Source organism: Molothrus aeneus, chromosome Z (assembly GCF_037042795.1).
Source record: "Molothrus aeneus isolate 106 chromosome Z, BPBGC_Maene_1.0, whole genome shotgun sequence".
Classification (NCBI taxonomy): Eukaryota; Metazoa; Chordata; class Aves; order Passeriformes; family Icteridae; genus Molothrus; species Molothrus aeneus.
The window spans coordinates 52,372,831-52,391,103 of record NC_089680.1 but is presented as its reverse complement, the minus strand read 5'-3'; the positions used below and the strand labels follow the sequence as shown (position 1 = coordinate 52,391,103).

Genomic DNA, 18,273 nt, shown 5'->3' with positions numbered 1-18,273 from the left:
ATGGCTTTGAAAGTCATTTATAAACTCAGTGCAAAACCTGCAGCCACATGCAACATGAGTGGAAGTGATGACAGCTGGAAAAGCACCACGTAAAAAAGAGAAGGGAAAAATAAAATTCAAGACAGAGCTGACTCAGGCATGGTGGAACTGTTTGTAAAGTGGTTCAAATTTAGCAAGCTCTTACATAAGTGTGCTTTTAAATTCAGCTTTCTTTGATTACCCATCCATGACAAAACAGGTCACTCTGACATTGCACTTGTGGTCATATCAAACAATGACTGTGCTGTTTATGATCCAACTGGTCTCAGCTGTCATGTGTGAAAAGCAGTAGGACTTGTATGCATGTGTCAGAAGACAGAGCCAGGTTCTTCATTAAAAAAGGGATAGAAGGAAATGATGCTCTATCTATGCAGCCTTGCATTTATATTTTACCATTTTATAATCCAAGAGGTGGGGTAAACATGTCCCACATATTAAGCAATGTCAAAAGCATTTTTCTCACTTTTGGCATATTTTTATTAGCAGGATACTGTATCCCTCTTCAGAAACACTAACACAAGAAAGTACTGATTCTGTTGCTCTGATCCCAAACAGTACAAGATACAGGAAGGAAGATCTAATGTGCGCTTCTGCAGTATCAAGGGCTTGGGCTTTCCAATTTCCTCCAAGGATGTGGAACTTACAGAACTTTTCAGGGGAAATAGCTCAAAAGTGTTCTATCCAAACTTCTGGAGAATGAGATTTCTGTAAACTAGTACAGTTTACAATTTTGGCACTGTTGCCATCTACGTATGTGTCCAGTTCTGTTTTCCTTATTTTTTGAGTCTGTCATACTTAACTTTTTCATTCTATTTGACAGGCATCAAGTGCACCAAGATTTGGGATCTCACCTGCAAATTAATGCCAATGCCCTTTGTGATGAGTTAACTGCTAATCTTAGAAAATTGGAAAAGGTAACATTGTATGATATAATGCAAATGCTGATAGACCAATCAGGTTCTTGCTGTGTTTCTATGATCCTGTATCTTGAAAAGTGTCAAGTTACCCCAAATTTGATACCAAAAGGTGGCATGTTTTCCTAGACAAAGGACTAATTTTCAGACTATAAAATAACCCTAGTATAAACATTGGCATGTGTAAAAGGTTTGCCTTAAATCGAAGCTTATAAGCAGGCCAAGTGTCCCTGAGGCAGACACTTCAGGGTGATTATTGCATTATGTAGTGATCTCAACTTTTTTTTTCTTTTTTTTTTCTTTTTAGTCCATCAGGGCTAAGGATTTTAAAATCAACCTTTATTGGTATTTGATTAATTTTTCCTGTTGGGGGCTTTTTTGGAGTTTTGATTAAGAAAAGTGGCGCTTGCTTACATATGCAGTCAGCTACTTCACACAGAGTGGCTGAGATCTGCTTGTTTTATTCCAGTAGCGCAAATGCTGCTGCACCTGTTGTGCAGTTCCCTATACCTGACCCTTGCTTTTTACCATCTGTAATTGGAAAACTAAACATATTTGGTGACTTAAATTGGAAGCCTATGCAAAACAAGTGGGTGTGCAGACCTTATTTCCTTATTTGGTGTTTTTCACCTTTCCAAAATACTTTACCAGAGACTCCACTGCTCTTGTGGCTGTGCCATGGGGTGGGTCTGCTGGATGCTGTTGGAATAGTTGTGTCCAGCACAGGGCAGCCCCTGGCCCTGGCACACTGCTGCTGCCCCTGCAGACCTTGCCCCACCTGCCCCCAAACCTTGACAAATTCGCCCAGTACAGGTGGGTGAAATGCTGTGTGTTGGGTACACATACACAGGCAGAACATGATAAAAGCACTAGTGGAGCAAAACCAAAAGTTACTTGAATTCCTTTGTGCTTAAGTCACGTGGGATATTTTTGCCTCTGTTTCTAAAACTGAGTCTGTGCCAAAGTCTTTCAATGCCTTTTTTCCCCCAAACCAAATTTTTCAAATAGCATAAAGCTAAGAATATAAAATATCACTGTTTACATGTATGGCATAGGTTTTAGAAATAGTGCCAAAAATGGGTTTCTTCCCCCACATCTTCACCCTCTTGGCTACGGAAATATAGAGTAATGCTGGCTTAACCCCTCTGTATTTTCTGGATAATAACAGCGTGAATACAAAGGAAAAATGCTCTGGTAACCAGATGGTTATCAGATACAGTCTTCAGCCAAATTAGGTCATTTAAGAGGTTACTGCTTTCTGGCTGTCTGGGACAGGCTGGCAAGATGGTTCATAGGAGACCTCATTTCAGTGGGAAGCTGGCCAGCCCTCTGCAGCAAGGCTGGGCATTGTCCCACTCCCTTATATAGTCTCTGCTTGGAGACAGTAATGGACAGCTGGATGGTTAGGTCATTCAGCTGTTCCCAGAGAAGTGACCTTCTGTCCTGAATTAGAGTCTTAAGTGGTGTGCATTTTTTGCTTAGTGTCTTGCTTTCTTTGTTTAGTGTCTACAGGATTGGAGCCTTAAAGATTTACCTTTATCTGCCAGATATTCAGGGTGATGAGGTGCTCTGCATACAAGCCAAATCAGAATTGCCTGTACCTGCATATTGCCACATCCTGTTCTAATCTAGATGAGCAATGGTTAGAAATCTAACAGCTTTTTGTTCTCTGAGCAAAGTTGCTGCAGTTGTTTACCAGTTTCATATGCCTTAGTGAAAAGTGGCTGCAGCAGCAAAGGTAGCATACATGTTCTAGTATAACTTGTCATGTCTTCCCTTACTTTCCCTGTGACTACATCACTGTAAACTGGAGCACTGAGATTATCTAGATTAAAAACTAAAAATTACTCTGCAGTTAAAAATTGGTTAATGCATGAATATGTAGCAATGACTTTTTCAGTGTGACCTTGTGATTTTTACAAGTTCTCCTTCATACTTGGAGTCAAGGAACTGCCATTGTTTAGCACAATTCTGCTAACTTGGCTTTTAATTGCATTTAGCAGCTTGTTAAAATGCAGCGTGTCTATCAAAGGATAAAGCATTAAATTGTGGGAGGGAAAATGTGGCCTAATATTACTCATTCCCTTACACTAACTTACCAAGCTAAAAGGAAATTCCTGTTTACATGTTAAGCAACTCTCATAAAATTAGGTCTTCTTAGTGTTTCCCTTTCCTCAAAATGTCCTTCTTGAGAAAGGTGTGCATCTGGGATGGAAATCATGACGTAGGACTGAAAAGTGGTATCTTTGAACAGGAAGTACAGTGGCTCCTCAAATTAAAGCCTGAAAGTAGCTGTGACTATATCTGTAACCAGTGCCAGCAAGTTACTAAGATACTGAGATACTGAGAATGTGTGTGTCTGGGGATGTGACCCACTCTATTCCCTCCTCTCTGCTTTTAAGGACAAGGAGATGAAAAGTGGATAATTAGGCTGTGTAAAAATAGATCTGTTCAAATTATTCTGGAGGATGCAGCTGGCTGACATTACTTTCATTGCAGCTAAAGGAAAATAGTCCACAATCAGTTCACTGAATCTGTTAAATGGGACATGTCTGCTAATGGTTACAAGACTGTACTGTGCACATATCATGGCTGAAGCTGTTAAAAAACTATTTGAATTATCCATTTAGCCATAGAGCTATGACTTGGAAGTTTGAGGCTTTTACTGGATTTTGATCAAGGTGAAAATAATTCATTTTCTTGTCCCATTGCTTCTAGCTCTGATTTTTATTTCTATCTTAGGACTAATGGTGGAGACAATCTATAGGAGAAAATTTCAGAGGATATTCATTATATGAAACTTGCTGGTTGATTGTCTAGGTGTTACATTTGATGCACTTTTATTACACTTACAATAAGGGAAGCATTTAACAGGAATACCAGAGGTATGAAAAGGTGTGACAGAATTAACATGCAGACAGAGTGTATTGAAGAGTATGTCTTGATTTTTTTTTTTTTTTAATTTAAAATGCAGTGTAACACTTCTTGCCTCACAACTCTTTCCCTCTCTTTTTCTAAGATACAGAACAACTTACAAAAACTACTTGAAGATGGTGAATGAAACATCAATGTTCTTGGACTGCTTCAGACCTCATTCTTCTGTCTTGACAAACTGTTCCAAAGGAGCTCTGCTGGCCAGAGTTCAAGCTTCTTTATTTTCAGTCCAAGCCAAGCTTAAACTACTGTAAAGCTCATGTCATAATGCAAAAAAGTCAGTTGATTCTTCAGCATGTATCTATATATTTTGCAAACATATATGGTTTGGTTTACATGTATCTATGTTTTAAAAATGTGGGGATTTTTCTTTCTCTGTTGTGTGTGAATTAATGGATTTTATAGCTTGCTTGATTTTAGAGTTGCTTTCACCAGTGCAAACCTTGTGCATATCCTTTTACCTCAACATTTACTTTATGCCTATTGTCATACAAGTATAGATGTGAAGAATGTCAGTCATGATTCATGTACTGAAGTGTTGTGTGAATGAGCAGGTATCTGTTTTAGCTGTGATTATAGATTGGTGCTGTGCTCTTCATTTTTACTTACTTCTCTGCACCCTGACGAAAACAGATGCCTCTGTGTTTGGTTATGCTGTCACGAATGTTTGAGGTCTGCTCAGTTCTCCAGCACTGTAAAAAAGCTCAAGTCCACTTTTTGTGACATGGTATCACCACTGAGGGTAAGGTCTGTTTCTGCTGGGCATTCAGGTTCCATTGAAGTCAAGCCTGAAATCTGTATGGACTTGCCAATTTGCAATCAAGTTGCTTATGAATAGCAATATGGGTGTGACACACCTGCACAACTTAGAAAAACTGTTTGTTTTCTGTCCACTCATGTGGTCTCTGTCCTTTAAGTTAGTCAATGTGAAGATCCTCAGTCAGCTTTCCTTGGAGTTCATGCGGTTTTGGTTGGCTGAGCAAGTGCAATTTGTAGTCCATTAAATGGAAGTCTGGTCTTGGTATGTGACTCCAGGGACTGGATATTTCCACATAATGAGAACTGGCAAATTAATGGTGCAGCAATACAAACAATCAGTAGAGTGAATGAAAAAGTGGACACCTGCTTCATTGTATCACATACTGTTTTTTTCCCAGAGCGCCTAAGATGGGGATTTTTAGCTTTCTGATTCACCAAGCAGGCTCATTAGTTTTTAAAAAGCAATATTTAGTAGAATAACTACTATCTGTGAAGTAATAGTACTCTTTATAATATGCTATGCATTTTATAACCATTTCTGTGAAATGTACCTACTTTGTTTAAATAAACTTTTTTAAAACCAGTGACTCAGTACTGTAATTTGGATGAACCCAAGTCCATCCATCAGTTTTAGTCAAGTGTGATGTTCATGAGGCTCATACTTCATGGTACAGTTTGTGCAAAACCCAGCACTCAACACAAGGGGTTAGGAACTGCATCCTGCTTCAGTCCTTCCTCTGACTCCATTGTGTGTGACTTCTTTCTGGATCTCAGTGACAACGGTAAGAGCAAATTCGGCCCCCAGAGTTTTGGGGACATGTTAATAGTTTTCTCAAATTCCCCATGTTTCTCAAGTTTCCTCCTTGGAGGATATTGGATGGGTATCAGAATGCCAAGGCAGCTTTGAGGGCTCTGCAGGCTCTAACATGCCTGCCTGGCTCAAGATTCCACATGAGTACAGTATGTAAGAAATTGAGATTTGACTGTTCTCCCTAATAAAATACCTGCTTTTGCTTCCTCAGCTATTGTGACTTTATTGGAAAACTCAGCTTCACAAGAAAACTGTTGAAAAAAGTTTGGTTTTTTCCCCCTACTTTCCACTACAGTTGCACAGCTTATGTAATGTTTTGGACTCTCACCTCATCCTCTACCTTGTTCCCTCCCTTTAATTCTGTATCAGGAGTCTCTAGCTCTGTGGTTGAAAAATTGATGCCATGAGTCTCTTTTATCAAAGGAACTAAAAAGAAGACTTGGTTATATCCAGCAGCTGAACTGAGTTAGCCTTTTACTTACCTTACATTGTCAAGTCTGTGCTTTTCTATAGGAGAACAGGGAACATAATATTTGATAGGTGCCTTAAGTGAATCAGGCAGGCTAAGGCCTTATCATTAGCCATATGGAACACAATAATTACTGTATGGAATGAGCAATCAGAGGTAGGTGTGTGCCCTTCTGCCTGCTGCAGCAGCATGCCAGGGGAGGTGAGTCTGCACAAAGGTGTAACTGTTCTTCTAACGCAGGAAAGTGAGCTGTGCTCCAGAGAAAGGATTGGATTGTGACAATTCAGTCACAGCAGCCACTTGAGCGCAGTGGTGCAGTTCTGTGGGTCCCCTACCCTGCCCCTCTGGTGCTACCCTCACTCCCCCTTTTCCTAGAGGGAGGACGAGGATGTCACGCTCTTCAGGCATCAGGGCATAGGTGGGCAGCATGCAGTGTTCAGGTACCCCAGGGAGCCTTGCAAGGCCCCACATGGAGGAAGCTTAGAAGGGAGTGGAGTGATTTAAATCCTGTGATTTAGGCTTTTAGACTTGGGATGGAGGGGGTTTGCCCCAGTGTTTGGGAGAGAAGAACTAGTAGCAGGGATAAGCAAGGAAAAGCTGCTGCTCCCAAGGCTGGGAGTCTGTTAAAGAACAAGGAGACTTATTCCAGTATCTGTGGCAGGTAGTGCATACAAAGGCAACAAGGAGGGGCTTTGCCTTTTGGCTAAAGCGCAAGTTTGCAGAAGTAGATGGGAAAGATGTGTGACTTTAGGGAAGTCAAAAATGCACACAAAATTCTTAGCACACACTCTTAGTAACAATCATTCATAATTTGCTGCATATCTGCTTTTAAAAGATGGTTTTAAAATTTCTTGTGTGTTTCTTTTTCCAGCTTTGTCTGCCTTTTGTCCTTGACAGCACAGAGGCTGAAAACAAAGAAGAAAAACAAACAAGAAAACCAGCTGAGTTCTGCCAGCCATGCAGGACTAGTGATTGATAGTGCCAGTTTCTGGGAAGATGCTTTGAGTTGAAGGTGGAAGGCAAGAGGGGCACATCACTTTTGCTTTCTCTAGTTGTGGTTAGTGAAAAAAGTAATGAGGATTTGTAATGGCTATTTGGATTGAGGGGTTGTTGAATTAGTTTTCTGTCAAGGTATCAAGGTATGAAGTTGTGGTGGTTTGACAGGAAATGTGTTTTTTGGGATGCTGTGTTTTTGGCCAATGGATATTCAGACTTTAATATTGGCATTTAACCTGGCCATTGGGACATGGACACGCCTCTGAGAACACGGGGTTAAAAGCAGAGCTCTCTCCTGGGAGGTGCTCTTGGGTTTTCAGCGGGAAAGAGTTCGGGTCTCTCCCCCGGCCCAGCTGCTGGCTGGGCAGGGGGAGGGGAAAGCCATGAGGCCGAGAGAGGTAGGCCTGAGCCCGGGGGTGGAAGGGTGGAAGAGAGAGAGAGAGAGAGAGAGACACCTGGAGCCATCGGGCAGCCCCCCCTGAGAGACACAGAGAGAGAGAGAGAGAGAGAGCCGCTGCCTGGGACTGTAACCTTGAAGCTTGATAAACATGGGCCTGCGCCGGCAGCTGAGACGGAGAAGGGGGGGGAGTGCAGCCGGCCGCTTGTAGGAGCTTTTAACCCCTTTTTGGAGAATGAGAACTTTACAGAACATTGACCTTTCCTAGAAGATAGAGTGGAAGATGAGGAAGGAAATGGGCCAGTGTGAGAGAGGTCTGGGCGAGTGAGAAAGAGTGGAAGAATAGAGAAGAATCCTAGTGGGAAGAGATGATGGAGTGGCTTTTGCTGGACTCTTTTTGTATAGCCATGGACAGAACCATGTTCCTTGTGATACAGAGACTGCATTCTAGGGGGAGGCAATGGCCTCAGAACCAAGAGGGTTCAGTGTTGATGCCCCTCGGCCCCAGGGGGTGAAAAAATATGGGGAGGACAGGTGTCCCAAAGGAGAGATTGTGGGGACAGGTGTCCCAAAGGAGAGACTGTGCCTTTTTTGGATCGGGACAGAGCATCCTTAAAAGACAACCCTAGAAGCAGTTCTGGTCCGTGTTCAGTGGTGAGAGCACTGGACATGGAAAGAAAGAAGTCACAACGGCAGATGCACTACGGGCGGTGCCACGAGTGACACAGGAACACACGAGGCTTCGACTGTGTTTCCAGGGGAAGCCCATGGTACAAGAAGGACTCCTCTCCTCTTGATGAACTGAGGATTGATTGTCTGAAGGGTGGTGCTGGACCGAGAGTTGGTGATTTGAGGAACAAATGTATTGTGTTGGAAATTTGGTGGGGGGAGGAGGAAATGCATTTGTGAGGTTTTCATTTTCCCTGTATGTGTGTGTTCCTTTTTATTTGTAGTTGTAGAGTAGTTAATAAAGTTCTGGTTCTTTTCTTTCCTAAGTAGGAGCCTGCTTTGCTTATTCCTGGTCACATCTCACAGCAGAAACCAGGGAGAAGGTATCTTCATGGGGGCACTGGCATTGTGCCAGTGTCAAACCATGACAGAAGTTTACAGTGCTGTTGGTGTGAAGGATGCAGCTAGCACTCTAGGCGGGAAGTATGATCAGCTGAAAGCCTCCCTCTCAACAGTAGTAGGTCCCATTAGCATTTGCAGGAAAGACAAACAGTTTTGCATGTGTTTTTGTCTGAGTATATCTGAATTTAATATTATTAACTTCTTGCATGTGAACCTTTGTACAGGTGTGTGGTAATGCTTTCTGCTTCCTCCTACATCTGCACTTTCATTTCCATGTTTCCACCTCATAGTCAGTTGACAAATGATAAAGAAATATCCGGGTTGCTGATATCCAGGCCTTTGCAGGCTATTGCTCAGCTGGTTCAGGCTATTGCTAGCGAAGTGTTATTACCAAATACATAGGAGATTTTGCATTTACAGAGCAGGTGTGACATGTAGTAATGATCAGAAAAAGCTGGCTGTTTAGACAGAAAACTGAGCAAACAGTGACACAGAGCAAACAGTTCTTTTTGTGTTCAGTGCCTGTGTGTATGCTTCTATAAACAACAGAGGAATAATGTCATTTGAAAGGATTTTACCAGCACCTGCTTTTCAGTTTCCCTGGTGAGACTATCTGAGTCTGACAGAAAATTTGCTCAAGAGGGAAAATTGACTCATCTCATTTGACGCTTCTAGGTTTATGGTTTGAACCCAGTGGACCGTTCTGCTAAACATGGTTGCATGTAATGAGACTTTACAAAAGAGATGGGTTTTTTGCCTTCTTGGGTTTTAAAATCGGTGTAGTATCATTTTTGAATGTAGAGCCTCATAATATCCTGTTTTTCACTGAACAGCCACAAAAATGTATGTCAGTAAATTTCATTTAAATGCATCTAAAGTTACTCCCTGTTTATCACAACCCAGCCTGGATTTTAACAAAAAATCAGTCAAATGCAAACAATAAAACAACGTACAATCTACAGTAAATCCACAGCATGTGTGAGAGTTTATTCCCTGAGCGTCATGGAATGTTGTCATGCCTGTCACTAATCCTGTCCAAAATACAGGCATTTCACTTATACTGTTGTTGTTTCAGACCTTCTGGTCTTCTTCCTGGAGGCACCTACTTCCCCTCAAGTTTCCATTTAGTCAAACTGGCCAGTGAGACTATGCCTACTCATCTTGGATTAAATCTCAAATTATTTGGGTGACAAAGCCTAGATCTAGCATCTATAAGACCGTGATCACACTTGCTATTTGTAGTACCCTCAAAGGGATGATCCCAAGAAGGAACTGATTAGAAGTGTGCTATGAGAGGATACTAGCAGGGTTAGTATGATAATCAGAAGCAGGTTTTTTTCTCCTGTACTTAGTTTCTTATCTATTAAAATTTACAAACAACGGGTCAGGATGCAGCCCCTTAGCAAATAGACTTTGAGCAGGAATTAAAGGTATGTCAGTGAAGCCTTTCCCAAGACTGTGTCTCACTTACAAAATGGACAAGAATATTCCAGTTATCCCCTACTGAAGTGACAAATGCTTTGCTTGAATCACTTTATCTATTTTCCCCACAATGGGCAGTATTTGTGCCAAAAAGTTCACCCTGAGTTGGATGTCTGTTCACTAAGTAAACACCTGTGCTAATGACTTTGGAAATTAGTTCAAGTTCTTGAAGACAGTTGTTGTAGAAAAGATTGCCCTGCCCTGCCAGCCTCCATGAGATCAGTCTGGATAGCTCTTCCGCCTGATTGTTTTTTTTAAATTTGTCCACTGTGGATAGAGCTTCTACTGATGTATTTTACTGTCTATGTGACTTTTTTATTTTTCCAGTTTCTGTACTAAGTCCATTAGGAAACTGCTTAAATGTTCATTATGTTCTTAAATTTTAAAAGATACCTTTCCCTGGCTTTACATAAACAGCAAGCTCATGTCATGATGATGTAGTGGCTACATCATGTTCTGGAGGTGTGACATCCTACATTAAGCTTTATAACAAGGATTTTATAGTCTTTGGCAATGCAGGTACTTTGGACTGTACAATAAAGGCTCCTTCAACTCCTGTTCTCACTTAATGGTATTGATAAGGTAATTTTCCACTGACTAGGCATTTTAGCAGGAGATTAAAGGAAAGTCATTCCAATGTGCTGTCAAGTACTAAATTAAAAATCAGCTCTTCACACTATCTACAGGTAGATGGATAAAGGCTCCCTCCAAGAAGAAAAGGTAATGAGTAACTTAATTATAACCTTACATGCTGGATCTGGCATGCAGGACAAAAACCAGCTCTGAATTCTTCCTGCACTTAAAGCTTGCTATCATGGCAGTGTGCACACGTGGGCTCATTCCAGAACAAAGGCAAGGTAGGAGGAAAGTCAGCTTGTACTAACAGCTGTTTCCACAACACATATAAAGATCCACAGACCTTCTCTCACAAATGGATCATGAAACTTAAATGCCTCAGCACTGGCTTATGATACTCACATGAAGAGATGTCCTTCTATGTTTTTTCCAAAAACTGTTTAAACGATGCCACTGACAACACACATGAAGAAAACAATATAATCTACATTAGCTGGCTTGAAAATGGTCACACTTCTAAAGACTCTGATCAATAATAATGGCTGTAAGAATGCTGTGTGAAAGACCAAGTTTGTGATTGTATGAACACATCTTCCACACTTTCTTTTCCAAGTCTCTTCACGTATTTCTGATTCTGCAATCACTCTTTGACCATCACAGTAAATGCTACCACAAAAACAGTTTGTGGGTTGGAGTCTAATTGAACTAGGAAAATACAAGATTTGTGTTAGGTGTAGGACTAAGGATATGAGACTGCTTGTAGTTGAATACTGAGAGTTCTAGTATTTAGCTACTCCCTTCTTCTCTTTGTAGACCATCCTCTGCCTCCCTTTCCCATGTTGTTCTACCAGATGTAGCCTGGTTCCAAAAGCTGAACTTCTTAATAGTAACCCATCCAAAACCAGTTAACTTTCCACCAGAGACAAGGATAAGAGTCTGTAAAAGAGCCTAGTATTAAATGCAGGCATGTTGAGCAATGCCTAAAATAGTGCTTTAGGAGCTTTGCTGACATTGCAACTTTTTTTCCTCAATTGTTTCTCTAATTGTATTCGATGTAATGTGAAGAAACACTGGAAACTTGGCAAGAATATTGGCAAGAACCCTGAGGCGAGTTCTCTGCACACCTGTCCTCTACCTGTGTGCTTCCCCAGAGAGCCACGACCACAGACAATGGGCCAGATCTGTCAGCAGCAGTAAGTTAGGCTTCTACACAACTCTGGTGTCTTTCCTGAGATTAAAAATTCATTTAAAAAATCAGCAGTGTCTGATCCTTAAGGTTTTAGTCATTCATCTGCCTAAGTCCCTTCAGATTCTTGCGCATGTCTGTCCCCTCTGCCATTAAGCACTTAATTCAGTTGTGACTGTTGTCCAACCTGCCAGCAGCTGCTTTCCTTACAAACCAGTATTGCTGTCACCCTACCATCACTACCTTACTGATCATGTGCTGCTGCTTCCCATCCCTACTAGTACACCTGTGGTGCAGTATCCCTTATTTTCTTCCAGGAAAATCAGCTGGAGTTATTTTGTGCAAAGTCCATATCGCAAAGGCATGTTGCATCACCTTTGCTGCATCAGCTTTGCTAAACAGATTAGAACATCTGAGTAATCAGTTTGGTGGAGGAATGTGGAACTGGAAATTATGAGAATAATACTTTTATATCTTAGGGGCAGATGGGGAAGATGCTGCTTTAGGTGGCTATTTCCCTTTTAGCAGGACTTTCCTGTGCTTAGGCCAAGGTTGAGTAGAACCATCATACACATCCCTAGACAAAAAAGAAAACAGTTGCAGCAAAATTTTGTTAGATTCCCTGTCCTAGCATAAAGAAAGCTTACCAAATTAGGCTGACAAATGCTTTGGGACAGCAACAGGTGCAGACTTTTTGATGGGCCACAGAGAGAACAGCATTGTTTCAGAGGGGAGCACATGCCCTGTGTGGAAAAAGCAGGATGAGGCAACAGTGTAACCAAGATCCTGGTCAGCCTCTGATTCAACACACAAGCCAAAATCTTACTTTGCAATGCTCTGACCACATCTGTGTAAAGGAATTCTCTTCATATAGAAATTTGTCACTGCACTGTGTGGCTGTGGAGCAATAATGATTCCTCTGGAAATCTTGTAGGCAGGAGCAGACCGCTCAGCCCAAGATGCTCCTGGATTGCTCTCTCCCAGCAGTCAGCATATACTGCAGTCAAAACATCACATTTTTGTGGCTCATGCAGTGTGAGGCCTTTTTTGGTAACTCTGACCCCTGGCAGTCAGCCCTGCTGATGAGAAATTGGAAGGCAACCCCAGCTGGGTGGATGTAGGCTTCCACAGGGAAAGGCAGCAGAAAAGCACAGACAGCTTTTTTCTTGAACAAGTAGGACAGCAGAAAAGCATATTGGAGAAAAATACAGCTTTTTGCAGCCACTCTCCTGGGAAAGAGCTGAAAAGGAAATGTTCAGAACCAGATTTTTGTGAGTTGGCTTGCACTCATCTTGCCTGGGTGGAAGAGAGCAAAAATTTATATGTTGAGTTTTAGTTAAGTGGCCTGGTAGATCCAGATTCTCCATCCCCAGAAAATACAAATCTAGAGTAATTAGATAGAATTATGCAAACAGAAAGAGTACAAATTCAGAAGAAGAAAGAGCACAAATATTTTTGGCTCTGCTCTCATGATTTACTGAACCATAACAAAAGTTAACTAATCCCTCAGTACCAAGGAATGAGAAGCTACCGAATGACAAAACAGATAATTTTTTTTTTTTAATAGCAAATTCGTCGAGATGCTATAGAGACTATTACGTCAGTCTACAGGCATTAAGGGGGAAAATTAACTGTTTTGACTTGGATAATATCTGCTATATTTCTGCAACAGAACTTGGTCCCATTTACAGCAGGCAAATGGTGAAAGACCATGGCTTCCACATTCTAACCCACATTGCAGAAAAAGTTTTCTTAGCAGCTTAAATACAGAATTCAAAATATGTTTTCTGTGTAGCCGAAAGTTATTGAAAACCAAAAAAATCATTCATCTTTTGCATATTCAGCAGGCTCCAAAATACCAATGTCTTATCCCAGTTTCAAAAAAATCCCAAAGAAACAAGCTAAGACTCTGAGGAATTACAATCTTCTCACTTAATTAGGAAATTTGTGAAGAACTCAAAAAAGAATTGTGCAAAGTATTCTTCAAATTTACTGTTTCCCATAGGAATAACACAGCATGGAATAACCCAGGCTAAGTACAAGGAAGAGTTACCCTTTCTGTGAACTTTCAGCATTTGTTTGTGAAGAAGAAGGCAGTGAACAGCCGGAAGAGAAAATGATATGAGCAGCACGCAAGCCAGAGTACTTAGACAAACAATGGATGTCATAAATCTTACAGAGATTTGAAATGCAGGGTTTGCAACATCAGAGATGACTTTTATAAACAGAGAACAAAGAGACTGATGTGTTTTTTTGGCTTGGGTTTTTTTCCCACAAAGCATGCTTCATGACAATGGGACAATTTTTACAGCAAAGAACATATTAAGAGGAATACAACTTTCGAAATAATGTTTCTTCTTTTCTGAGATGTCTTTGTCTTCTTGGTGGGTTTTTTTTTCCTTAATTGCAAGAGATAGTTTTGACAGCCTGTTAGATTCATGCTTCAATCGATGAATTCTGAACAGATTTGGAGGTTTGGGGTGATACTGTACCTTAGTGAATATGTCTATCTATGTCTCATCTACCATATGTGTTAGCTTAAACTACATCTGGCTCCTTTCCCTGCATTTTCCTCACACAGTAATTCTCTTATCTTTTTATATATTCAAAACCACACTCTTTCAATTTATCCTATTTTGTGCACTCTGCCCCACCTCCCACTTGAAATAGTCTGATATTTCCCAGCATTCCAAATGTATTATCCAGCAGCTAAAATCCTGGTACTGGGTCTTATCTGCCTAGAATCCTGCTTGTGACTTTCACATTGGCTTCCCCATCACCAGCATCTCATAATTTTTCTGGTGATTTTGAATTCCTCATCCTCACCTTAAAGGCCTTTTCATTTTCTGCAGCTAACAATGAGTTGGTGTCTTCCAACATGTTCTCCAGAAAAATTAAGGTGCTTTTCAGACTTTGCAGGGAGTCACTTCAGCATTTCAGGCAGGGGAAAAAATGAATAAATAAATCAGTAACACAGCTAACTAAAAAATATGGGAAGAAAACAAGCTGGCAAAACAGAGTCACAGCAGCCAGTGTTGGTTAAGCCAAACTGAAGTCCTCATGTTGGATTTTTAACCTACAAGGACTCACTACAACAGCAAATCTTCAGAGGATAGCTCGACTTACACTGTTTCATGAAACATCACCATAACTTTATTCTGCTATTTGTTCTGCTTTAAAGCAACACCATAAATCAACTGTTGTCTAGGTCAAACTGAGAAGAGGAATGTAGCAAACAGATAGCCCCCATCTCTCCCACACATAATCACAAGCACATACAGTTGTACATGAATACAGTCAAATAGGAGCTAGGAAGAGGTTTATATTCTCAGATTCTACAGAAATCCTGAACACTTCTTGTGGTACATGTGTTAAACAAAATATCAGCAGTTGTGGTAAAAAATTTAGTTAGACAAACTACAACTGAAGGAGAGGCATGTGCTACACTTTTTAGACTTATTTCTAGTACAGCTGCCACATTGGACTGAGCTGTTTTATTATAGGTCAGTTTAATCAGGCCAGTGACTGAGTAATCTTATAAATCCACAGAAGACAGGAGGCAATACCACTTAGTAACAGTTCGTGGATTAACCAAAAATCCTTAGAAGCAAGAGAGCTTATATTTATCCTGTTCCTTCTGAATCTCCCATTTTTAAACTCACACGCTGCCATTTCATTACCTCTGTAAGACTGCTCAGTAAGCGAGCAGGTGATGTTAGTTAGCTTCACTGTCACGGCTAAGGAAGTTTGGGACACCTGTAAGGAGGGTGTCAGGGAAGCATGAAACACAAATGCCACACACTGACAGCTTTTCAGACTCTAATGTAATGAAAGGATGTGCCTTTCTCTGAAATTCAGAGATCTAATTTGAGCTGTTTGTTCCTTGTAAGTCCATCTTGAAATCAGGCTGCAGGAAAATAGCTGTAATGCCAGAGAACACCAGCATACTGAGTAAAGTAGGCATTAAACCATTTGTTCTTCCTGGCTGAAACATTTTAACCTTTGGCTTTTGGAGTTAATGTTTTGTATAACAATTGCACTAATCAACTGAGGCTTTTGCAGAATAGAGTGTATTTAATTACTAGCTCAGAGGCAGCAGTCCCAGATGTACTGGAACATAAAAAGCATTCAGACAAAGAGGTCTGTGTTCTACACAGCTGGCTAGCAAATGAAAAGGCTGCCCCGGGCGGGCTTTAGCCTGGCCAACAGCGACACCGGGAGGAACATAAAGGTTTTTAAAAAGGCTATGCTATGCAAGTCCCTGTCCAAAATGCATATGCATTTTCTTATTATTTGGAGGAAAGTAATCAGCTGTATGGAAAATCAGCGCTAATAATTTAGCAGAAATTAAAGACTTCTAACCAGTATTTACCTTTGTACCAGCTATCCATTGGGCAACCCTGTTCAAAATGTGAGCCAAGATACTTACTTCAAGCAACACTTCAGTGGCAGCAGATGTTTGTACACTGAATGCAATTAATCCATTAGTTTTCAAACACCAAGCATGTATCACATGACAGCATGGTTGCTGATTAAGGAATACCAAAGAGAAGATACTAAAAAAAATCCTTACTAAGTCACAGTTTTTTACTCAAGAATTTGATTCTGTGTGATTAAGTCATTTTACCCCTATATTATAAGCCTTAATTATTTTTCTGCTTCCACCTAGGAAAACAGGAGGACACACTTGTGCAATACATGACCAACACATTAGTGCAGGACCAAGAATGACAGCGATTCAAAAGGAAATCCAGGCAAAGTCTCCTTACTCTCCTGTAATTTACACTTTTTCACATAGTTACTAATGAAATTAATGCAGAGACACGAACGGGTTAGTACACGTAATGAATCTTGAATGCAGCACCTAAATACATGATTTCTCATACAGAAACACAGATGCCACAAATCAAAAGTTCTGGCAGCCATGTGGTTTTGAACTCACCCAGCAACAACACAGAATGATGAAAACACCAGATGAAAATAACATGATATAACATGAATGGGCTGGTGTATTACTGCTGAAAGAAAATGGTGAACACTTTTCCCATTGATTTAAATTCAACACTGCAGGACCACTTTTTGCAAAGTCCAAAGCTGGGACCCACTACTGGCAAGTAGTGTTCTTGGTTTCTAAAAATCATCACCTCTGCAAGAAGCTGTGATAGGACACAACAGGATAGAAGAAAAGCAGCCTATATCTCCCATTCTCACATTTCATTAAAAATCAATTTCTCTGTTTATCAGCAGAAATATTAATAGAATTATCATCTTTCTTCAGGTAATAATATGGCAAAAAGAAAGGAAGTTACTTGTAAGACTGTTCCCATCAAGGTCATTTCACAGTAAGCAATACTGTGCTAACAAATGAATTATTGAGCATGTGTCATTTAACACTTGTTATTCACTAGTGTTACACACTCAGTGGTAATTAAGTTTATGCAACAGTGGAAGACGCTGATAGAATTTGTATTAAAACGGCAAGTTCATTATGTTGAACATACCAGTAGCTCCAAGACACATTTTATGAATTCTCAAAATTGCTTTCCTTGGATGAGATAACCCTCTGACAGCTAATGCAGTTCACAGTCTCCTGAGTGGACTTTCAAAATTAAAGCAGAAATTGAGAAACTGTGTGCTTACAGCATCTTTAAACCTCCTTAGTTCATTACTTCATCATAACGATAACTATTTATAGGCACCTGCATACCTGCCAAAGCATATTACAGTCTGCTGCAGTTTTTAAAAGATGCTCTTCCCAGAGCCACTTCACAGGAAGTCATTCAGCAAACCAATTCTAGTAGGATTGTTCATCACCACATGTAAGGAATTCAAAGCTGTCTGGAAAGAGAAGCAGCACTATGATTACCTGCTCTGATGCCACGCTTGCAATCTGGTGACAGCACAGATAACACATCTTTGGAATAGTAATTCCCATACTTAGCAAAAGTGGGGCTGAGTTTGTAACCTACTTACAGAGAGCCCATTCTCTCTGCCGATACAGCATGGATCTAACACACTTACTCCTAACACACAGAAGCAGTTACACGAGTACTTCATGCTGAGTCCCCTGTAAGGCTACCCTTACAAAAGCTTGTATTGAAGGAGGAATTATGTATCAAGATGTCAAGTTAGCCTTCAGAAGTTTAGTGTATTTGCTATGCAGCCACCTCTTCATCACATTTGTACATTTATTCCATTCATATTAGTTTGCACATGAAGATTTGAAGACCAGTCAAACACTAGACTCACCATACCAGTTTTGTTCTCTTCATGAGCTGAGTTCCCATACCTAAAGCCAGGTGGCAGAATCAACCTTATTTCTGTAAATTAAACAACTGGACTTGTGAGATTGTTTTACCTTAAGAAGAGCTTCTATTTTCAAGAAAAAATCAGATGTGACATGAGGCTATCCAAAAACAATTATAAGCAGCAAGAAAAGAGAATTCTTGAATTAATTTCTCATTGTTAACAGTTTCATAGTAACATTCAGTATCACAGAATAACATTAAAGAGTACAATTTCTATAAATTGGTGGTATTTGCTAAGCAGTTATATTTGGGAATTGAATTGCTTCTCTGCCATATGTCCTAGTGATTATCTGCCTGTTTAGGGTACACCATTTCATTCTGTGTGCTAAGG

General features: G+C 40.5%; 1 protein-coding gene across 2 annotated transcripts in view; it reads left to right on the top strand.

The window, feature by feature from the left end:
- Positions 1–5,233, top strand: part of GRAMD2B (GRAM domain containing 2B) — a 30,635-nt gene extending 25,402 nt beyond the window's left edge. For both annotated transcript variants that reach the window (XM_066569005.1, XM_066569004.1), the window contains exons 13-14: positions 860–953; positions 3,973–5,233. In XM_066569005.1, the coding sequence (XP_066425102.1) occupies positions 860–953; positions 3,973–4,014 (136 nt within the window). In that variant the 3' untranslated portion in view covers positions 4,015–5,233. The remainder of the gene's footprint in view (positions 1–859; positions 954–3,972) is intronic.
- Positions 5,234–18,273: the final 13,040 nt, after the last annotated feature.